A 23,657-nucleotide genomic window follows, 5' to 3' on the forward strand; every position below is an offset into this window, starting at 1 on the left:
ACGTAACGACGCGCGACGGAAGTAGAAAGGGGGAAAATATTGCGCTGGGAAAACTTACTTTTTTTTTTTTTTTTTTTTATAAACAAACATGGACGTGGTTAGACGTCGCTAAGGTTTCTAAAAGGATTATATGTTTTAAAAAATACTACTGCTTTTAATAATACAGTTGTTTTTGTCATGATATGACGATGGAATGCAGTAGTTAGGTACATGGAAGGCGGAAATGATGGCAAGCTAAGCTGGTAAGTTGATGTTGTGTTGAAGAGGTCAAACAGGCTGTCATCATGCTCCTAACGCGGAAAACACAGCTGCATTTCTGCTTTTAATGACATTCTCATGTGGAACATTTCACCAGCATGTGGGATATAAATGTCAAAACGTGTAGGTGAAGATGATAGAAAAAGCAGTGTCTTCTGTCCAGCTTCATCATGGAGGAGGTCACACATTCCATCCCATGCTTCATGATCTGCTCCTAGTGTCATACTTTAACATTTAAATCATTTAATTATTACAAATATAATTACAACATGATGCATATTTAATTATTCACATCACTCACATGTCTTAAAGCATGCTGTTTTTGTATTTTTATTTGTAAAAAAAAAAGTCTGTTTTGTGTGTGTGTGTGTGTGTGTGTAAAGATAGTAGCAGATACACTGTAGTTTGTGGACACCTGGTCATCACACCCTTCTGAACATCTCATTCCAGATTTATTCCCCCTTTGCTGTTATAATAAGCTCCACTCTTCCGCAAAGGCTTTCCACTAGATGTTGGAGTGTGGCTGTGGGGATTTGTGTTCATTCAGCTACAAGAGCATTAGTGAGATCAGGCACTGATGTTGGTGAGGAGGTCTGGGGTTCAGTCGGTGTTCCAGTTCATCCCAAAGGTGTTCAGTGGGGTTGAGGTCAGGGCTCTGTGCAGGACACTCGAGTTCTTCCACTCCAACCTTCACACACCATGTCTTCATGGAGCTCGCTTTGTGTACAGGGGCATCGTCATGCTGGAACAGGTTTGGGCCCCTTAGTTCCAGTGAAAGACATTACAAAGACATTCTGTACAACTGTGCACTTTCAGCTTTATGGCACCAGGTTGCTGAAGGCCCACATGTGGGTGTGATGGTCAGGTGTCCACAAACTTTTGGCCATATAGTGTATCATAAGGTAGTTAGTTGCTTTGCCCTTTGAACGTGCTGATGGTCTGTGAAATGCACCTCACACTTATCATATCACGCTGGTGGGCAAACATCATTTCAAGACCTTTGATCTATAGACACAACAGCAAGCATTGAGATCATACGAGCTGAACTCAGCCACTTTTGCTGAACTCAACACATCTGTTGACTTGTTTTTATGGAGTTCTCTGTATCTCCCAAGTTGGGCTAAATAGATTGTGTCAAGTATGATTCCTGATCTGCTTTACTCTGACCTGTTCCTGTTCTCCGTGGCTCTGTAGGTTGATGGGCAGGTGCGGCACGCGGCCTGTCGGATGAAAGTTGCCATCAGCTGGAACTATGCAGCAGAATCGGAACATCCGGATCATAGAATGGGAAGACCTGGACAAGAGGAAGTTCTACTCCCTGGGCGTGTTCATGACTCTAACCACACGTGCCACCGTCTACCCCTTCACCCTGATCCGAACCCGGCTGCAGGTCCAGAAGGGGAAGTCGCTTTACAACGGCACTTTTGATGCCTTCTGTAAAATCCTTAAAGCTGAAGGCGTGCGGGGACTGTACCGGGGCTTCATGGTCAACACCTTCACACTGATCTCAGGTCAAGCCTACATCACCACCTATGAGCTGGTTAGGAAGTACGTCTCTCAGTATTCCTCCAATAACACTGTCAAGTCTCTGGTGGCCGGTGGCTCTGCCTCGCTGGTGGCCCAGAGCATCACCGTGCCCATCGACGTTGTCTCCCAGCAGCTCATGATGCAAGGCCAGGGGGAACATCTCACACGCTTTAAGGTCAAGCCCAAGATGGCCGTCGCCACGTCTAAGCACAGAGTGACTTTTGGGCAGACCCGAGACATTACAGTGCAGATTTTTGCTGCAGACGGTTTTCGGGGTTTTTACCGTGGCTATGTGGCGTCTCTTCTCACCTACATCCCTAACAGCGCAGTGTGGTGGCCTTTTTATCACTTTTATGCAGGTGCTTAAAAGTACTTCTTACTGTCCTCATCATGGGCATCCTTCCTCTGCTATTAAACATACTGATGTTATCCATCATAACAACATACTGCAGTTATTTCCTAGCTAATTTCGTAGAGTAGAGTATCTCACGTGCACATGCTGTGACACGTTGTCCTGAGCTACAGAATCCTCTGCTTGTTTTGGTTCTGTGGTTTGACAATAGTTGTGTAATCTGGTTAATTCTCACACGCTGGGATGCCTTGCGTGTACAGAGCAGCATTCACGTGTGAAAAACTCCAAAAATAATAGAAGGACCGTCACAGAGTGTAGAGTTATGATGGATTTATTTTGGTCTCCCGTTTTTCTGCAGGGAGTGGCCATGTTCTGATGTGTTTAGTGTAATTATTCCTGTGTATTTTGGGTTTTAACTGCTGAAGAGGAGAACCTGAACTGGAATAGCAACCAAAATCATCAGCTTACAAAGATTATCATCATATCACCCCATATCATCATTCATTCATTTATTCATTCATTCATTTCTCTCCAAGTACCTGCTTTATTCTAGTCAGGGTCACGGTGGATCTGGATAGAGGTGTCCTAAGACTTTTATTAATGCCACATGAGAATTATATTAATCCTTCCAGCTCCTGAAGGAATACTAATTAGTGATTTAAACCGTAGCAAAGCTGACTAGGATAAAGCACTTACCGAAGCTGAATGCATGAACCCGAGCCAATACATTCCCATGATGCTACACTCCTGTGTTAATGAGCATGACTTCTTCTTTTCTCCCCTGAGCTTCATGTGACTGCCTGTGGCTTTTTTTTTTATATCCCATGGGATCCCGAACTCTGATCTAGAGCCTAAACCAGGAATTCTGGGCACAAGGCGGAAATCCTTTTCACCATATCCTGTGAAATTGTGATAGAGGAGGATGAGTGTAGCACGGCTTATACAGCTAGCGTACATTTAAACAACAAACTAGCCATCCAGTCGTCTTTGTACATCAGTAGTTTTGTTATTTTGATAGTACAGCCCTCTGTACAGCTGTTTTTGCTCTTTTTCTCAGAAACACATGGCTTTTCAGTCACCAAGTTACCACAATGTGACTAAAAATTACAGACACAGAGGGAACTAGCAAAAGAGTACAGCAGTATTTACATATCACGCCTTTATTTGACATTAAAATGATTTCATCACAATCCCATATGCACTTACAGCTTGTGTGATATAGTCAGTTATCATGTTTCAACACGTCACTTCCTCTAAGTTCCATTGCAGCGTAAGACACACAGGAGACTTCTTTTTGAGTTTCTAAAAGATTTGTAGAGTAATGCAGTGTGTGTTGTGTGCTGAAACAGAGCAGCTGTCCCGACTGGCCCCATCCAACTGCCCTCACCTCCTCCTGCAGGCTGTGGCCGGGCCCATGGCTGCTGCCACCGCCTCCACCCTCACCAACCCCATGGATGTAGTGAGAGCCAGAGTGCAGGTAAACACACCACCTGACTGAGCAAACCTTCATCAGAGAGCTGCACAGAGCAGCGGTTTTATAACCTACAGATAAAGCAGACTGAGAGTTGACTGAGGTTGCTTTCATATTAGACATATTGCCAAAATTTTTTTATTTTATTTATTTATTTATTTATTTTTTGGCAATCCTCTGGGAAGTGGCTGCTTTTAAAACATAGAGCGATTCCAAAGAAAGTCAACTTTTCAGAAAAGTGCCAAGTGATTCCTCCCAGGAAATCTGATCTGAAGTTGAGGGTCAAGTGAGAAAAACAAACATGGAGGAGGTGCTGGTGGAAAAAAAAGACTTCTGTGAGTGACTGATTTATAAGCCAAAATTCCAACATTGTGATAAAACTAAAAATAACAACTTGACTATTTTTGTTGCATTTACCGTTGCACAATGTGATGTCGCGCTTTATCTGTGGCGGCACGCAGTCAAGTCACACATGCAGCGCCTCGTCTTGTCATTTTTCTGCGTACAAAACCACAGCAAAGGCAAACAACTTCCTCTTCACCAGAGTTACACCACACTTTATTTAATCTTTATTACTTCTAATACTTAATCTAGCTAGCAAGCTGGACTAGTTACAGTTGAGGCCAAACGTTTACATACTCCTAGGCTAAAGACATTCAGTTTTTCACAACTCCACACATCCGTGCATTTTCTGCGTTAAGTCATTAAGGTGTCCACTTTATTCACATCAGAGGTCATTTTTAGAACAATAGATTAGAGACAGATTTATTTCAGCTTTAATCCACTGTATCAGGATACAGGTGGGTCAAAAGTTTACATACACCAAGTTGACTGTCTCTTTAAACCATCTGGTTCCAGATTTCAGAAATTGATGTACTGTAATGAGTTTTAGAAGCTTCTGATTGGCCAATTGTCATAATGAGGAGTTAATTGGTAGTGCACCTGTGGCTGTATTTAAGGGCCTACCTTTAGAGCCAGTGCCTTTTTGCCCATGGGAAAAATCCAAGCCACTCAGCCAAGACCTCAAAAACAAATTGTCCAGTTCCTCCTTAAAAGCAATTTCCAAACAACTGAAGGTCCCATGAGCTTGTATACAAATAACTATATGCAAATATAAAAATCTTTGCACTACACACACGCTGTATATTCAGCAAAAAGGCACAGATTAACTCCCAGAGATGAATGAACTTTGGTCTGAAAGGTTCAACTGAACCCCAAGACGACAACAACAAAGGAACTGGTGAAGGAGTTGGAGGCATCAGGAACCAAAGTATGTATATCTAGCATTAAGAGAGTCCTAGATCACCATGGCCTGAATGGCTGTTGCACAAGGAGGAAGAGTGCTACTCCAAAACCAGCACAAAAAAGCCAGACTAAAATTTACAGGTGATCACCAGCCTTTTGGAGTAGTGTCCTCTGGTCAGATGAAATAAAAATGGAACTGTAATTGGCCATCATGATCAGCGATCAGCTATATATGGTGGAAAACTGGTGAAGCTTTTAATCTGAAGAACACCATCCCAACTGTGAAGCATGGGGGTGGCAGCATCATGTCACGGGCTTGTTGTGCTGGAAAAGGGACTTCAGAAAACAGATGGCATCATGAGGAAGGAGGATTATCTGGAAATACTGAAGCAACACCTCAAGACATCAGCCAGAAAGTTCTAATTTTGTCACAATGGAGTCTTCTAGCAGGACGGTGATCCTAAGCAAACCTCCAGAGTTGTAACAAAATGGCTTAAAAACAACAAAGCGAAAGTATTGGAGCGGCCTTCACAAAGCCCTGACCTGAATCCCGTAGAAAAATTGTGGACTGAACTGAGAACTAAAGAAATAAAGTAGATCCCGTCACTGACTCAACACAGGGGATGTATTGTAATATGAAATGTGTGGAGATGTGAGCGTAGGTGTATGTAAACTTTATAGTCTCGACTGTAGTTAGCTGATATTAGCTAGGACTGGTGAAGATGTTGTTGTGGTTTCAGCGTGCTTGAGCTGCTTTTATTTATCAGCACAAAAGGAGCTCTGGCACTTTGTTCTCTAAAAAATAGCAGTTGTGAAAAAAACCACATAAATCCTCTTTATGGCAGCACAGCGAGCATCAGCAAGTTTCAGTTCTTACATGTTTCTGGAGTCACACAGTGGAATAGAATGGAGTAGAAATATTAATGATTCCTTCTCACTAGAATAGCAGGAACGTGTTTGTTAGCTTTTGTTTGTCCCGTCTTTTTGTGATGAATCGTTTCTTTTTTGTTTGCTTCTTTCCCAATCAATAATCTGGCCCAGCTTTCTGATGTAACCAGTACGTGCCTTACATTTAAAGTTAGCCTTTTTGTCTCAACTCGAATTCAAGTCTTTCAGCAACAGCTTTGCACTGAGAGTCTCAGTCATCAGTTACTGTCAGTCCACTGGACTGGATTTGTTTTCTTAGCGGTTCATCATTCACCTGAATTTATGTAGCCTGCATTCGAATAGCTGCATGAACCACTTTGCAGTCTTTAATTCTTTAATTTGTTCATTAGGTATATTTTTATTTTCTGTTGTATTCCTAATTTTATTTGTTACAGTATCTCTGTCAGTGTGAGAATCCAAAATCAAATGCATCACCATTTGTCTACACGCCCCTGAAAACACGATAAATCACGTCAGATTTAAAGGTTTTCCACCTTCAATGTCACATAGCAGGCAACAAAGTTCAAGTGAAAAACAAACAAAGGTTTTAGGAAGAGTTTAGGAAGTGTATACACCCTTTTATAATGGGTCATGTGACTAAAACTCATGTTCAAAAGTAATTATCATACATCTGTCATTAATGACGTGATTCTGATTAACCCCAAATAATGACCAGCTGTTTCTATGGAATTTTTTTTGACCTCTTCTTGGTTTCATCCGACCGCTGAAGCCGTGGTCCACAAAGAGCTTATAAAGCACGTACAGAATCTCAGCTGTGGAAAGATTTATCAGGTTTAAGATTTAAAGGTTTCATTTTTTTACATCACAAAAACCTGCAATTCTTACAGGGGTGTGTAGACTTTTTATATCCACTGTATGTGTCAGCTTGTAAGAAAAGATTTTTTCTTCCCACAAGGTGGAAGGCCGTTCGTCAGTGATGGAAACCTTTAAGCAGCTCATGGCTGAGGAGGGCATGTGGGGCCTGACTAAGGGTCTCTCCGCTCGCATCATCTCCTCCATGCCTACCTCCATCCTCATCGTCATCGGCTATGAGACGCTGAAGAGGCTCAGTCTGCGGCCTGAGCTTGTCCATACCAGACACTGGTGAAAAGCAGGGTACAGTCCAGGACACGGACACACACACACACACACACACACACAAGGTCGACCCTCCCTGTGTGGGCTTTCCTGCCTTTTAACGTTGCCTTTTTGATATTTTAACAGTTGATCGATCGGGCTGTGTGAGTTACAATACAGTACAAGCGGGATTTTGGGAAGGGGACCAGAAACGCAGTTTCAGGAAAGTGTTAAATGAGCTATGATGAATGTTCATATTTGATGTTTGATGCCAAAACGTCATGAAACGAACGCAAATCAAATCACGGCACATGTACAGAAGGAGAGTTCTGTAATATTACAGGCTGATTCAGGCCTAATCTTTGTGTAAAGCATACACATCTAACAGTTTTATAAAGGCCTAGATTAAATTTCCAGCCTCTGCTAGACACTGGGTTGTAGAATGAAGAGTAAAGTTACAATGAATGCAACTGATGGCTGCTTATCAGATCTGACTCGTATTTCAGAATGCAAATAACCCATGGGCTAATGCCGAGCAGGACACATCCCTCAGATGCTGCTCAGAGATATGAGCACTAATGATGTTACTTGATAAAAACACAAAGCCTGGACAGATTACATCTACAAGCTGACCTCTGAATACAGTGAACTGCTTTTCTTTTTAAAAAAACGTCAGAGAAGGTCGACGGTGATATTTTCTACAGTATTTCCACTGCAAGCGTGTTGTTTCTTTATCCTTATCTTTATGTGCGTACAGTTTCATAGTAAATTATGGAGGTATTCTTTTGGATCGTAAGATTTTTAGTGAAGTGTAATTCCTGAGATATATGTGACTTTTTAAAACACTCTAGCCGTCATCTGAATCAGATGGCTGGCACTGCAGTTGAGACGTGACTCAAACAGTTATGATGAACACAGAGAATGTATGTATACTCATGACTATGTGGTGAAACAGTTAACGTGGTCTTTTTCACTCCTTTTTGTGTTGTCTGCTCACAATGACCTTTTTTTTCCCCCCACACACACCTTGTATTGTAGGATAAAAGATGTTGTGGGTGTGGCCAAAGTTTTAGACTTGTTTTGTAAACGTGACTTATCCTTCTGTAGGACAGATGAAGTGATTCCTTGTATAATGCCAAGTGTATAAACCTGTGTGTGTGAGATTAAAGTAACAATGGCTTATTCTCACAAACGTCTTGTTGTAGAAATATCGCAGTGTCTACAGTGTGAGTTGAGGTCACTGATTTATTCCGAGCTCATTCGATTGGTACTGTTCACGTTTAACACGCACATCTGTTCATACAGCAGTTCTCCTTGCACAGAAGGACGAGCTGAGTCGACCTGCACGTGACAGACGTATAAAATATAAAGCAGTTACAGTCAAACAGGATATTTATATACATGCACAAGCCCTCTCAGAGGCTTCAGTTATGCACTGGATGGCATGTGTGTTAAAGCTCAGCAGAGGGCGTGATAGACAACATCTCACTATTGTGTTACTGAGTTACGGAGACAAATTAACACTAAACACCATAAAGAGTCGATTTCTAAAAACAGAAGTATTTATAAAAAATTTATTGTTTTGACAAGACTAGAACATTTAAGGAGACAACGATTCAAAAATGAAAATCAAACCTCATGGCCATGTTATTACCTGCGCATGTGTTTGATGATTACAGAAGCAGGTTAAAGGCTTTATTTAACGTCAAACAACAAAACAGAAGTTGATTCGAACTTGCAGGAGGAAAGTGTGTATCAGCAGGGACTGTATGAATCTCTGTGGACAAAGAGTGCGGTTCGAGTAAATGTTCTGGCATGTTGTACGCTCCTGGGCAAAGAAAAATAGGCCAAGCTCAAAATAACAAAATATTAAGCTTTTAATGGTATTAACAACAAATCATTGGTCAGGAAATTATCAGGAATTAAACAAATAGATAAAGGAAGTTAGTATAGAGAGTTTTTCCCTTTGATTTCTTTAAATGTTTAAGCCTTGTGGCCCTTTGATGAGCTGCATCAGGTGCAGCAGAGAACCAAATAATGAGTAATCTTTTAAGAAAAAAACATCCCAGAAGATATTTTTGGGAAATGTTGTACATCTAGACATGTGTTAGTATAAATTTTACATCAAACATTTAGTCATTATCATGATTTTACCTTTGTGTACAAGGCTATAGAAGTTATAATTCAGGTCACTGCAGCAAAAGGAAACCAGCAAATGGAGGCACAGGAGCTCTGAGGAGTGCATCTGTTTCATTCCTTATCATTTTCTGACCAGTGATTTGTTGTTAAGACCATTAAAAAGCTTCATAATTGCCATTTTTGGCTTGGCCCATTTCTTTTGCCCAGGAGTATATTTCAGATGTACTCGTTTCCTGTCAGGTGTAAGAACGGTGAAACATGCTTCACATGGGACAGTCGTAAATGTGGATGGCTCTGTCATCTCCAGCTGAAACGATCTTCGAGCCAGTGCTGTTGTACTTCACGCTCCATACCTACAAACACATTTAAGAGTTTCAGTTTTCTGCCAAAAAAACCTGCTTAACTTAAAACCATTGAATAAATGAAGGTGTGCGTTGCTGCCAACCCACACTTTACCAGATCACACGCAGAGAAACTGTCAGAGAAACAAGCGCAAACCTTGAGCACTGGTCCTGAACAGGGACGATTCGAACTCCAGCTATAAGGTTTCTTTCTTTCTTTTTAAATACACAAAATACACCCCTGTCACACTGTCCCGTGATTATTTTGAAAATCTCACATGGATACTGTTTATTTCTACCCACAAACTGCTGCTGTAATCACAAAGACTGTCCTGTGTTCATCCCAGGACTCTTACTGAACATCCTTTCAACACATTTAGTACTGTTTAACTGTACACAGTAATGATTTATAATCCCACTATCCGCTGTCACCCACAAGACGATGGGATCTGGTTTCCTTCCAGGTTCATCTCAGGGAGGTTTTTTGTTCCACAAGAAATCTAAATCTGCATCCTGATTTCTGTAAAGCTGCTCTGTTACAGTGTCTAATGTTATAAGCGCTATACAAATAAAACAATTGCGTTTTCACGCGCAACAAACTGAAGTGTTCTCGAGTCACTTGGGCATGAATACTGAATGTTTCAGAGCCAAGAGTGTTTATCATTGGCTTCAGGTTAAAGATCATTAAACCACATGCAGGATTAAAAACTGTATTATAGCTACATGGGCTTCTTAGAGAAATAAAAATCCAAAACAACAATAATAATAATAATAATAATAATAATAAGCTGGTGGAAAGGCATTTGTGATGGTGTGAAACAGAGGGCAGCTGATCCTCTGAGCTGTTGGTGAATTCACTGGAAATTTAGCTGATGATTAGTGAAACGACTCGGCTCAAAGCCAAAAATCTCTCAAGTCGTATACAAGACAATCATCATGCTGGTGTTTATCCTCTTCGCTGTCTACAAAAAGATCATATTACAGTCATAAGCAGAGGAGATGGAAAGCGCACCTGGTCCTGATGGTCAAAGAAAGTGTTCACACACGCCCTGGTGCTCGCCTCCCACACCTTCACACTCTTATCTGACGAGCTGCAGACAACAAGGACAAAAGCTTCAGGAAACTGTAAAACACACTTTTTTTCCTCCTTCACATTTCAACACTGAAGTTATTTTGATGCCTACCTGGAGACAAAGTGTGTGTTATCAGGTGAAAAGGCCACGTTGAGCACCCAAGACGCATGGCCACTCAGAGTGCCTGCCAGGTTAGCATGCTGTCTGTAACACACACACACACACACACACACACACACTCCTCAATTAGCTACACAACTATTACACAGCCACGATAAGCAGCAGTTCAGACTATTTCAGAGAAGTGTTACATTACATTACACTGTCTGTCTCTTTGCAGGAAATGTGCAGTTTTTTTTTTTTTTTTGCCAAAACATCAAGAACATAAACTCAAACACATTTGTCACACAACATGTGTAATAATAGGGCAGTAATCCCATAGCTGGACTTACACGTCATAAATCTTGATGTAGCCGTCATCTGAGGCTGTGACTAAGAGCTGAGAGTCGGGTGAGAACGTGAGAGAGCGGATGGGCATGGCGTGGCCTGCAGAGACAACACACACATTTCATTTACCAGCAGAAAGTCTCTACTCAAGTATCTAAGTAAACCTCACACATCATCATGTGCTCTCTCCACCCGTACTGACTGACGGATGAAATGTTTTAAGAAACAGAGACGTAGAGGCACAGTGAAACAAAAAGGAAGCAGCTCCAAAAGCTGAGGTCTCGAGATCAGTACAGTAAAAGAGCTGATCCAGTTGAAAGCCCTAAACTACTCCAGAAGAAACTCCAAACACATAACGTGTAATTCCGAGTTCCCACCTCCGAGGTAAACTGAGTGCAGCATATGTTTTATAGAAATAATGACCACAGAAGATATCAGGGTTGGTGATGAAGCACTACGAGTAGAGCTGGCCGGTGTATTAAGTACATAGATATACCCTGAACACTGAATAGGAAGCTAGCTAGGATGTGGCCTAACTTTTTTTTTTTTTTTTTTTTTTTTTAAATAGATGCTGGTTTACCTAAAAAAAAAAAAAAAAAAAAGTAAAATTGAGCAAATGTCTGTGACAATGAAAACTGCTGTGGTAAAAAAAAAAAAAATTAATAATTAACATTTGTGATAAACCTGCACTATTGCCTCTTTGCAGAGAATTATTTATTTATTTTTTTTAACTGAACATCATTTATACACAATATGGCCAAAAGTATGTGGACACCTGACTTTCACAGCTGTATATCGTTCTTCCCCAAATTGTCTAAAATATATTTGTATGCTGTAGCTTTACAATTTCCCTTCACTGGAACTAAGAGGCTGAAACCTGTTCCCACATGACAATGCCCCTGTGCACAAAGCGAGCTCCATGAAGACATGGTGTGTGAAGGTTGGAGTGGAAGAACTCGAGTGTCCTGCACAGAGCCCTGACCTCAACCCCACTGAACACCTTTGGGATGAACTGGAACACCGACTGAACCCCAGACCTCCTCGACATCCCAACATCAGTGCCTGATCTCACTAATGCTCTTGTAGCTGAATGAACACAAATCCCCACAGCCACGCTCCAACATCTAGTGGAAAGCCTTTGCAGAACAGTGGAGCTTATTATAACAGCAAAGGGGGAATAAATGTTCAACAAGCACAGAAGGGTGTGATGGTCGGGTGTGCACAAACTTTTGGCCATACGATTGTACGATATAAAATACAGAGCAGTGCTTATGCTGATGTTAACGCTAATCTGTTTCAGTATAAGATAAATTTTTATAAATAAATATTATAAATTTCAAATATGTTCCTTCATAAAATCTTTTAGCTAAATAAAAAGAAAAGACATACTGACTTATTTACTTGCTTTCAAATCGGCGTTTTTATAAGATGTGCTTCATTATCTTATTTATTTATTAATACAGCATGGAAATATTATATTTAACCCCTCTAGATGCCTTTGCAAACAGTTATGATGTAAACTTCAGTCATTAGGAGTCTCACTGCTCTCCACCTGAGGTGTAATTTTACCTTCCAGCGTGTGGAGGAGTTTCCCAGTTGCAATGTCAAAGATATTAATGATTCCATCGATGGCACCGCTGGCTAAATACTTTCCATCTGGGCTCTGGGAGAAGACAGGAAAAGAGAGAGATGGAGATTGCACTGAAATCAGAGGTTTTATTCAGGAGGCTTCATTTACTCTGCTTTTTAATCGGAACTAATCTTTAGCCAAGATGACAAATGCTTGTTTAGAGAGTTAAAGCTGCTAAAAAAAAATTTCTATGGACTGTATTTCCCACTAGCAGTTCTCTACTCGACTACACTGCCAGTCTCTGCTGCATGTGTACAGACAAGTACATACATCACTTCAAATATCCATGCCAATTTCATGAATTATAAAAAAAAACTGCATTATATATTATTCTGATTGTTTCAGTCAGCTTGTCCAGGGGGTGGGGCTTATTTCATTCCCACACCGTCACTGTCGCATCTCTCTGCTGGTCTATTAAACACAAACACGTTCCACTGATAACTAGTGACAGATCAGTCAGCGTTCCTCCAACCAGGTGAAGAGAGTGACGGCTCCGAGACACGTGAAGCCAACCTCTGCATCTTTTCTGCAACCTCTCAATCTTTTCAGTTCACACTGATTTACTGAATCCCAGAGCTTCATTTCACTGCTTTCTGACTACAAGTTGCAAACTGTCTGTAGTGCAACATCGGGTTATAAACTGGCATCATCAGTGTACTGAGTATTTATTCAAGTCAAGCCAGTTATAATGCTTTAGTGAGCTTTTAACATCTTCTCAATGCTCCATCCCCTTGCTTTTAACCTCAAGCAGAATGAAAAGAAAGACGTGAGCGGGAGAGACATGAGAGACAACCCTCTTTATAAAGTCGTGATCAGCTTCCAGGAACTAATAGCTTCTCTCTTTTTTTCTGTCAAGTGTTTGAGCTGTGAAAATGACTCCAATACTCTGTATAAATTCTACTGGTGAATAAATAACAGAGTGCCTTTCTGTGAACAAACCCTCGCTTTAAAAGAAGCAGCATAATGAAGCATTCTGTAAAATGTCTACTTTGGTTCAGTCCTAATGTTCAACAGCTCTAAATAATTAACGCTAATAAAACAGGAAGGAAGCATTAAGCCTCCTCTGGGGATGATTCGTCGACTTCAGGGTTTTATAATGTACTTTAAACAACTTGTTAATATCACGTTTCACACTTCACCTACTTTAACAAACTTACATAGGCGATGCTGAGAATGAATTTCCCTCTGGTGTCCAGGGAGTATTCCTTCTTCCCACTCTCAACACCAAAGATGTTCACCTTGCCAAGATGGCTGCCTGTGGCTATGTATTTTGAGTCGGGGGAGAACGCTACAGACCAGGCATCGACTAAGAGGGAAACATGAGAAGCAAAAAAAAAAAAAAAAACAAGTCTTGCATTTATCAAAAAATTGGAAGGAAAGTAAGAAAGATCAGTATGCTACCTTAAAACAAGAAATTAGATCACATGCCACAATAAAAGTTAGTGAATCTACACTTTAAAGATTGATGTTCTTTAAAGATCATCATAACTGAAACAATATAAATAATCAAACTACATCATCAGCAATCAAGTAATCGTGCCAATTAATTAGTGCTTTCAAAGACAGCCACTGTTAATTTTACAAACTCGGATAAAAGTGCCAGAGAGCCAGGCCAGGTGAGATGACTGACATGCTGTGACTCTTTAAAGCATTAAAATATCGTTTGTATCTTCATCATCAAATATACAGCTCATGCAAATCGTATCCAGATGTGGGAAACGCGACTGATCCTAAGAAAATATCACCATAATCATCCTGTGCTACCCGAAACCCTCACCTGGTCCTGCATCCATGGATTTAACCTGTTTGCCAGACTCCAGGTCCCAGAGGCGGATGTGAGCATCCAGAGAGCTGGAGGCGGCGATGGCGCCGTTGTGGCTAATGTCCACAGACACCACACCCAGCTGGTGGCCTTCCAGACTCCACTGTAGCTCCAGCTTCTCATCTGACCTGCAGAGGGCAGCCAATAACACAGAGCAGGGAAATATTACTACTAAAACACTGTAGACTATAAACACCAAATCTGGCCTTGTACAAAAGTACATTCTCATGAAGAAGGTTCCTGTCTATCTCCTGTTTGTCGATCTCTAGGTTCCTGGGAACCTTAAGGTTCTCTGTATAACCATAATATAGCAGGTGGTTTGGCGTGGGTCTGCACTGCCGGGTATGTGTTTGGGGAGGAGTTAGAGGGGTAATGTAGCACTTTTGAGCCCTTAGTACCTTGTGTAACATGGCTTTGCCAACATAACAGCACTGAGTTTTCTCCTGTGATGCCAGATAAGCAAGGAATCATAAATCACTCATCAATACAACATCTGTCTCTACTTCAGCTCAAACCACAGATTTCCAATGGAGGACTTGATTCTGTGGTCAATGAACCATTTCTGTGTGGATTTGGATGCATTTTTTTTGGTCCTGCTGGAAGATCCAACCATGACTCAGTTGTAGCTTCTTGGCAGAACCAGCCAGATTTCCATTTAAAATCTACTGGGACTTTATGGAGTCCATAATACCAGGTATCATGCGTCAACAAGGTTCCCAGGGCCTTTGGAGGAAAAAATATCAGAGGTCTACAACCTCACAGATCCTCAATCAAACTTAACAGATGGGATTAGGTTCTTTTCTGTATAATCATCCTTCTCTTTACACCACACCAATCCTGAGTGTTTGTTGACCACAGAACTCAAAGTTCCAGCAGCTTCCAGCTTACAGGAAAAGGCTTTCTTCTGGCATGGATGTGTCTACTTGTAGATTTAGTATCTCGGTGACCCAAAATTCTGCAAATCTGCAACCATGACTGTTAGCTTTTCTAACCATCCTCACAATCTCACTGTCTATGGAAATATACTTGTGTCCTCCCCATGTAGGTTCATTACATAGCGAAGACTCTTGATACGGAAGCTCCAAGGCATGTGTCAAAAAAAGCAACACAATCAATGCATGATTCATTCTGCTATAAACACATCGCCCCTGAAAAACGACCCAAAAGCTCCATCTTAATGAGAATGTTCTAGTCTTCTCATTTCTGCACTTTTGCTTTTCAAATCACTGGAACACGGAGTTATTAGCCATAAAAGTGCAGCACCATCCACTAGGATGCACGTCATTGTTTTGACCAGCAGAAGCCACCAATGTGTTAAAAAACAATTAAAAAAAAAAAAAAAAAAAAACTTAAAGAAACAAACCCCCTTTTCCCCCCTAACAGCTAGAAGAAGTTGTTCATTACTTCAGAAAGCTTTGTTAAGAAAGCCAGCACTATCATGGCTCAGGTTGTTTTTTGAACCATTTTTATAGCCAATGCCTGATTTATGAGGCTCAACAATTTTGTTTCACTTAATCTGTGTATTCTGTAATCCTCCCCATGATGAATGACTAAGGGAATTTTGCCTCTGTGTCACCTCATATTTATTCCCCAGTGGAACAGGAAGAGCGTTCCTAAACACTCAAAAGTAAAATATAAAAGAGAAAAAGCTTTAGGTACATTTTGTTCATAAGAAAGTCTAGGAGTGCCAATAATTTAGAATGAAAAAAAACAAAAAAAAAACAAAAAAAAAAAACAACAACATTTTTAAAAAAAAACTCTCATGTCAGTGTGAGATGACGATTAACTATTAACATTTTATAACCTGTGTTTAACAAGGGTGCCAATAAGAAGAGAGTTCCTAAACACTCAGGAAAAGGAAACTGTAAAAGAGAAAACACTTTAGTTACATTTTGTTCAGAAGAATGTCTGGGGTCTATATTTATAAAAAAAATTAGTTCTCATATTTCAGTGTGAGATGAAGATTAACTATTAACATTTTTAAAACCTGTCTTTAACAAGGGTGCCAATAATTCTGGAGCTGGAGTTGACTGTATGTATAAATCCACTCTTTAATCACTAATATAGTGCACTACTTCATTCCAGCGCCTGTTTAAAAGCATACTGTGCATTTTGGAACCATGCTGTGTGTACCCTGTGGATCTTCCCAGAACGCATTGTGCTGTATGGTGATGCATTCTAACGTATTATCACTCTGCTACAGAATAGTACTGCAGTCCAGGTGCATTTAATACGTCTTCAGTCTTGATGTGCGCTGCATGAACACGTGAAGCGGTCAGTAATTAGTGAAAGCATGCATGCAGTCAGGACACGGCATGAGGACGTTACCATTTCCACACTTTCACCATGTCATCCAGGGAGCCGGTGACGATAGTCTCTGATCCATCCTTCGCACTTTTCCCCCATGCTGCCGTCCATATGGCATCATCATGGGCTACAGACGCGCGCACACACACACACCCACACCCACACCCACACACACACCCACACACACACCCACACACACACCCACACACACACCCACACACACACCCACACACACACACACACACACACACACACCCACACACACACACACACACACACACCCACACACACACAGACAGACAGAGGACCTCAGAAACAACTTCCAAACAACTTCAAAATAAAACTGAAATAAGAGCTTTGGAATATTACAACCACAGTATTAATGGAAAAAATCCACCCTTAATGACTTGCACATAAACACTGATAATAAATATGTGATCTTCAGCTACGTGAAAGATTTATTTTATGATAAAATTGACTTTAAGTCATTTGGTTTAATTTTGGGATTTTTTTCACAGCAGTGCTTCAGTCCTACAGTCTGTCCAGCTCTCTCTCCTCCTCACGTGTACACTCTGCTCAAACACATCAGCTTCCAAAGCTTCAGCTTTCGTGATAATCCTCTCATCAACACTATCACACTCATCATCTCGCAGATCTCTAACTAGCCGAGTCGAGCAGAGCCGAGCCGAGCCGAGCCTCGTGCTGCCTTCAAGTCCTCCTTGGAAGTTCGTGCATACGAGTTCGGAGGTCTTGATTACGACGTGGTGTGTGTTCAAGCCGTTTTTGTTTGGAAAAAAGGGATCCTGTAAGAATTTTTTTATTTTGGATTATCAACGAGTTAATTTTGCCTCACTGAAAGAAAATAAAGGACTGAACAGCTAACATTCAGAATTATCACTTCAATCTTACCGTCTGCTGCAAGAAAACGTATCTTAACGTGGCTCGTAGAAAGAAAACGAGTCTCCGAGTTGTAATTACAACACTGTGGTGGCGTTCACCTCGTAATTACGACATTTCTGACGGAAATTAAAGGCAGCATCAGCATTATATCCAGCGTCTGCACTACTGCTACGCTGGATTTCATTAATGTGGCACTGAACATCTCTGGGAAATGGTAAGCGAGAAAACAAGCTGTTGTCTGCTTGTTGTTAGGAGATTGTGATTGCTGAATTTTGTCCGCTATCTTACGCCAGTGTACCTGCTCTAGCCAGAACAACGTCTTCCTGTGACGTCAGTACGACACCCATCCTCTAACTTCTCACAGGAATAAGAAAAATACAGCACTGAGCAACACATGAACAGCAGAGACACTGAACACATCACAGATATTTCACTATAAACACATGTAATGTGTTTCAGGGGGGATTGTTCCTTTAAAAACACACTCACCATGCTCCTGCTTGAACAGGATGCTGTACTGTAAGGGAGGAAATAAAGATCAGAGCCGGGTTAGATGCTGTTTAAGAGTAAAACATGATGTTAACACACTTTTCCAGCCTGATATGAAGTCACAGTCAGGGCAAGCCTCTTGGTGTAGGACAACTAGAGAGAAATAAAGCCTAACTTACCTGCGTGCTCATAGTTTCTCGTCGTGTTGTTGGTTTTTCCTCCTTATATCTGTCTCTCTGAGCATGAAAACAAGCAGGTATGAAGCTCAGACAGTTAACTAACACCATGTAGCTTCATAAGCATCTCTATAATCACGGTACACAAGCCCTCCACAGAGCATTCATAACAGCCACTTAGCCTTAGCTGCTAGTCTGTGTACTCGCTTTTATCAACAGAAAATAACCACAAACTCTCCATGATATCAACACAGCTCTCAGTTTGTGCCTCGTGAGAAACCTTTCCGTCTACATGAAGTGAGCTGAAGTCAATACAAAGCTGAGTAAATCAACTAAGCAATAAAACCAAACATCATTCCTGAAACGCGACTTACCGCTTTTCCTCATCACTGAGCCGCCATGACAGCTGCCCGCGGTGCACTATGGGTAAGAAAACAAAAGCACTACTCAGTTCTTCCAGAGATTATTCAACACAGAATAAAGCACTGGTTTTATTTTCAACAAAATTCATAAAAAAAAAAAAAAAAAAGTCATTCAAGAATTTTTTTTTTTTTTAATATAAAGTTAATTCTGTTATTTTGTCCTCACTGAAGCAGCTGTTTTATTTCTCTGCACTGTTACAGAGGAGTTACTCTGACAAAATGATTAAAATGATAAAAAAAAAAATCCTTTTATTAAATTAAATCAGTCCATAACATGAAAAATGAATTGTAATCAGTGCAACACTTGCCATCTATATTTCAAACTGCTTTATTAATGAGTGTTAGTTTGTGTATTCATGTATGTATTGCAGTCTGGAGGGTGGGTTAATGGTTGACATGGTTGCTTTGCCTCTCTAGGGTTAGGGGTTCGAATCCTGCCTCTGCTGTGTGTGTGTGTGTGTGTGTGTGGAGTTTGCATGTTCTCCCTGTGCTATGGGGGTTTCCTCTGAAGAAGAAGCAGCCTTTATTTGTCACATATACATTACAGCACAGTGAAATTCTTTGATTCACATGTCCCAGCTTGTGGGTCAGAGGGCAGGGACAGCTATAGTACGGCACCCCTGGAGCAGGGAGAGTTAAGGGCTTTGCTTAAGGGCCCAACAGTGGCAGCTTGGCAGTGCTGGGGCTTGAACCCCCCAACCTTCCGATCAGTAACCCAGAGCCTTAACCGTTCAGCCACCACTGCGTACTCTGCTTTCCTCCCCCAGTCCAAAGACATGTGTTGTAGGCTGACTGGCATTTCCAAATTGTCTGTAGTGTGTGTGTTTGTGTCCAGTGATGGGTTGGCACCCTGTCCATGGTGTCCCCCGCCTTGTGCCAGGTAGGCTCCGGGTTACCCCACGACCCTGGGTAGAATAAGCGGTACAGATGGATGGCTGTAGCCTGTGTGTGTGTGTTAATAAATGTCTTGGAAAGTTATAAAGATTTTAATCTTTAGTGTCTGATAGCTACCTGCAATTACACTGGCACAAAAGCATTCTTTAACATATATTATGCATGGTCATTTTATATATATATTTTTAAAAATACCTTGAAACTACTCTTTTTCTCACTTCTTCTGTTACAAAGGAGGTTCCTTAGATACTACAGTGAACCCAATGAATTAATTACTGCCTATTGGTTGAAGAGCTCTTCTTAATTTAAGATAACACTACATCCTATCACATGCTTCCTATGAGATGGCTACCAGCTCCAGATTTAAAGGTGCAATAGTCGATTTTTTTATTCCTTATGTACAAATATATACAAATATCTTGGACGATGTTTCAAACATGCTAAAAAAAAATATATATATTGTGGCCTTAGCATAAGTTTAGTAAGTCACTGAGAAAACCCATGTGGAAAACAGACTTCCGGTCTGGAGTGCTCGTTTTTGTTTGGATGCGCCGCCTGTCAGTCATTTTATAGACACTGTGCTCTACAGGCCACCATGGATCCTGGGGGTGGAGCTTCATGAAAATGGGCGGGAATCATTTAACCACTAGAGACCTAATCTTAAAAAAAAAAAAAAAGACTTTATTTTACCCAATACACCTTTAATGTGAACTGTATCCCTGTTTATGGGTTTAAAAGTTTGAAAATCAAGCCATTATGTAGAGTGAATCTGAATTTCTGTTTTCAAGAGCTACAGTGTTAACTGTAAAACAGCAAGGGCCTCTGAAACCAAAATAACCTGCAGAAAGGTGCAGGAGCTAAATATAAAAAACATGTTAAATGTAGCCTGGAATAATGTCAGTGTCTCTGTTCATGATGGAGAAGGAAGATTTAGCTACATTTATTCATTTTAACAGATGCTTCGATCCAGAGTGACTTACTGTACCTCAGAAGGTCGGTGGTGCTAAACCACACTAAAGCGAAATATAAGATTATTAAACCTATTTACCTATTTCTAGACATTTTTTAAAAACTAATTTTATCTGCCAATAGAACAAGACTATTTCAAGCTTGAAATTAGTTTTAAAAAAATGAATGTCTAGAAATATTTAATAATCTTATATTTGGTTTATTTTAATCTTATAATAAGAAATATCTGATAAATGTGACTATGTTCAATATGTTTTCACTCGCTAAGTGCAGAATCCAAGCAAAGAAGTGAGCAGTAGAGGGTTAATGGTTCAGCAGTCCTGGGATTTGAACCCACAACCTCCTCATGATTATTTCATAACCTTAACCACGTAGCCAGCACTGCCTCATGCACTACAAAGAGCATGTCAAAAACATACTGTGTTCAATTTGGCTATGTATACACACACACACACACACACACACACACACACACACACACAAAAAGTAATTTTTTTTTTAAAAAAAAAAAAGGAAAGAAAAAGAAAAAAGCTGCATGGGCTAAAATCTGAAGAATATCCAGTTGGATTTACAGTTTTAAACCTTTAATTCATAAATTTATAAACATTAAAAACATCCTTTTAAATTCTTTTTTAATTACATAAAATTGAAGGCCATATGAATTTTCCCTTTTACTAAATATCACTTATTATTATTATTAAAAAGTAAATGCATTGTCCATGTGTAAAGTATCTGAAATTAAATAAAATCTTCCAACTGACTTATAAACAATTTGATAATATTCAGATTTTCAGTATTCAATAATGATGACTAATTATAGGAAATATCGGTTTTGAACAAAATACAGCAATATTCTTGATGTAGGTGATTTCAGAGGTAAAAACCTTTTTAATCAGTTTTTAAATATAACAGTTTTAAAAAAGAAATTAGTTTTTAGAAAGCTATGGTGTTAATTTGAGTCTGTAATAACAATGTTGTTGTTTTTTTTAATTAATTTGAGATTATCTTTGAGAAAGAGTTAAAATATGAATATAAATTCAGTTGTCCTTTTATTTCTGTGAGTGACTTGGGCCTAATACAGCCTCATGAAAGAAACATCTGATCTCTCTGAGACATTTTAACACCTCTGTCTCTAATACTCACCTGACCTAGATTTTGGAAGGCAGGAAAAGAAAGTGAGAGAGAGAGAGAGAGAGAGAGAGACAGAGAGAGAGAGAGAGAGAGAGAGAGAGAGAGATGTCCTTGAAGGAACCCACATGCACTGCATTATTTACAGACAGATTTACATGTATTCATTTTGCAGATCAGAAACAAGTACGAAACAGCTGAAGGAAAAATGGAAAGACGCACAGGAGACACGTCTGATTTGGGGGAAGTGCTAGTGCTCAGGAAAGCTACAAATATAACTGATGTTTCAAGCAGTGAAAATATGAATGAAACCTTGTAAACAGTTAAAGAAGGCTAATTTAGATAAATAGCTAGTAGCAGTGTGTATATAAAAGTCATACACGTTACCACAAGGAGCAAAGACCCTTGGCACATTTGATCCGTTTATAATTACAGGATTATAGTTAAATGATGTGGAACGTCTGCAAAACAAATTCCTTCCTGTTATCACAGCAGCTATAAACAGTCGTTCCCTCACCAGCCTCTCTTTTATTCTCTCTTCAAGTTAATAAGACAAAAAAAAAATGTTACTGAAAAACTGCAAAGCACTCGTGCTGGGAAACGTTACAATTTTACCTCTGACTGTTACAAAGCACTGACACTGGAGACTCCTTCCTTCCTCCACACAGAAAACATCACCATATCAATAGTTACACGTTTTTTTTAATCATCTGTTTACTATAGAAAATGATAACATTGGAATGCGAGTGTGATTTGAATTACAGCCAGCACGACTGTCAGAGCTGCTGTTATAGAAAATTAATCAACACCTTCGAACTGATCAGATCTGAGAATTCGGCAGCGCTGTGGTGTAAATAAAAGTTAAAAATTATTATTCAGAGCAATCCTGAACACTCCGATGAACTAATACGACATGTCTATTGTCTAAAACTCGTCTTTTATGTCAGAGTCTGTCGTTAGCCTGTTGAGAATGAAACAAAGTCATGCTGAGTGTTTTGAAGAAGAAAAAAAAGAATTTCTGTACATGGTTTATGGTAGTAAACGATATGACAGGAGGAAGTGCTGAGCATTTTAAATCATCTCACATCTCAGTCGTCTCCTGGTACGAGCCCAGCTTTGAAGATTTTACTGAGCTACACACACTCACACACACACACATGGTGTAAGAAAAAAGAAAGAAGGATAGGATGCTTTTAGGCTACAACATAAAGCTGTATTTGAGGGAAAAATGACCAGGGACAAAAAAAATTGTCTATCACACTGCAAAACTGACATCTTACCAAGTGAAAATATCTTGAATATAGTCAAAAGTATCTAGTATTTCCTATTAAAAGATGATCATAACAATATCAAGCTTGAAATGAGTAAAAAATGTCTAGAAATAGATTTAGTAATCTTATATTTGGGTTATGATCATCTTTTAATAGGAAATACTAGATACTTTTGACTATATTCAAGATATTTCACTCGGTAAGATGTCAGGTTTTGCAGTGCATGCAGAGTTGTACGTTCAGCTACAGGTTCGACAGCACAGTGTGTTGGGATATGATCTTTGACTTACGTAATCATGATCATACCCCTGAATGCAGGGTCTTTATGTTGGAGGACATTTGCTATGCTGTAAATAAATAATGTACACTCAGTGTGTCAGTATAACCAAAGGGTTTAACTTATTACTGCTAATGATATTGCATCGTCTCTACTGTAGTTGTGTATAAATCACTGGAATGAACAGAAAATGAACTGCATCTGGTGCAGCAGCAAAGGCAGAGGAGCTGAAAGGGGCAGTTACTGGGGGGTTTGTACAATAGCGGTCCTGTGGGGTTGTGGCTTCTTTGTACAGACAAACAGCACTCCAAGGCTCTTCTTTTTAATAAAACAGTAAACCACCACATTTTTTTTTAATTTATGTAGAAATCCTAGGCAGAGAAGCAGGTTTCTGTTGTTAAATGCCTTACTGTAGATTTGTTTTGAAGTCTACAATTTCAATTGAAGCAATGAACAGAGATCATATTTTTGAGGTTGCTGATATATCCCTGAAACTTTAACTAAATTAAAGCTTT

General features: G+C 40.0%; 2 protein-coding genes across 2 annotated transcripts; one reads left to right on the top strand and one right to left on the bottom strand.

Moving 5' to 3' along the window:
* Positions 1-74: 74 nt before the first annotated feature.
* Positions 75-9,941, top strand: slc25a44a (solute carrier family 25 member 44a). Its single transcript, XM_026919613.3, has 4 exons — positions 75-242; positions 1,453-2,144; positions 3,487-3,614; positions 6,697-9,941. The coding sequence occupies exons 2-4, from the start codon at positions 1,511-1,513 to the stop codon at positions 6,886-6,888; spliced, it is 954 nt and encodes a 317-aa protein (XP_026775414.1). The 5' UTR covers positions 75-242; positions 1,453-1,510; the 3' UTR covers positions 6,889-9,941.
* Positions 8,418-18,656, bottom strand: skic8 (SKI8 subunit of superkiller complex). The gene is made up of 11 exons (XM_026919614.3): positions 18,556-18,656; positions 18,185-18,241; positions 18,006-18,033; positions 16,638-16,743; positions 14,265-14,437; positions 13,645-13,793; positions 12,427-12,520; positions 10,863-10,956; positions 10,522-10,614; positions 10,350-10,428; positions 8,418-9,349 (listed from the first exon to the last, which is right to left on the bottom strand). Exons 2-11 carry the CDS (start codon positions 18,194-18,196, stop codon positions 9,260-9,262), a joined length of 918 nt encoding a protein of 305 aa, XP_026775415.1. The 5' UTR covers positions 18,197-18,241; positions 18,556-18,656; the 3' UTR covers positions 8,418-9,259.
* Positions 18,657-23,657: the final 5,001 nt, after the last annotated feature.

This window comes from Pangasianodon hypophthalmus, chromosome 9 (assembly GCF_027358585.1).
Source record: "Pangasianodon hypophthalmus isolate fPanHyp1 chromosome 9, fPanHyp1.pri, whole genome shotgun sequence".
In the NCBI taxonomy this organism is placed as follows: Eukaryota; Metazoa; Chordata; class Actinopteri; order Siluriformes; family Pangasiidae; genus Pangasianodon; species Pangasianodon hypophthalmus.

What these genes read in the sequence shown, in the direction of transcription:
- slc25a44a (XM_026919613.3), top strand. Translation starts at nt 1,511, where the DNA reads ATGCAGCAGAATCGGAACATCCGGATCATAGAATGGGAAGACCTGGAC. An exon ending in TTTTTATCACTTTTATGCAG is followed by an intron (nt 2,145 to 3,486) that starts GTGCTTAAAAGT and finishes GTGCTGAAACAG; the next exon opens with AGCAGCTGTCCCGACTGGCC. An exon ending in TAGTGAGAGCCAGAGTGCAG is followed by an intron (nt 3,615 to 6,696) that starts GTAAACACACCA and finishes TCTTCCCACAAG; the next exon opens with GTGGAAGGCCGTTCGTCAGT.
- skic8 (XM_026919614.3), bottom strand. An exon ending in CCTGTTCAAGCAGGAGCATG is followed by an intron (nt 16,744 to 18,005) that starts GTGAGTGTGTTT and finishes GCGCGTCTGTAG; the next exon opens with CCCATGATGATGCCATATGG. An exon ending in AACACACACTTTGTCTCCAG is followed by an intron (nt 10,429 to 10,521) that starts GTAGGCATCAAA and finishes TGTTGTCTGCAG; the next exon opens with CTCGTCAGATAAGAGTGTGA.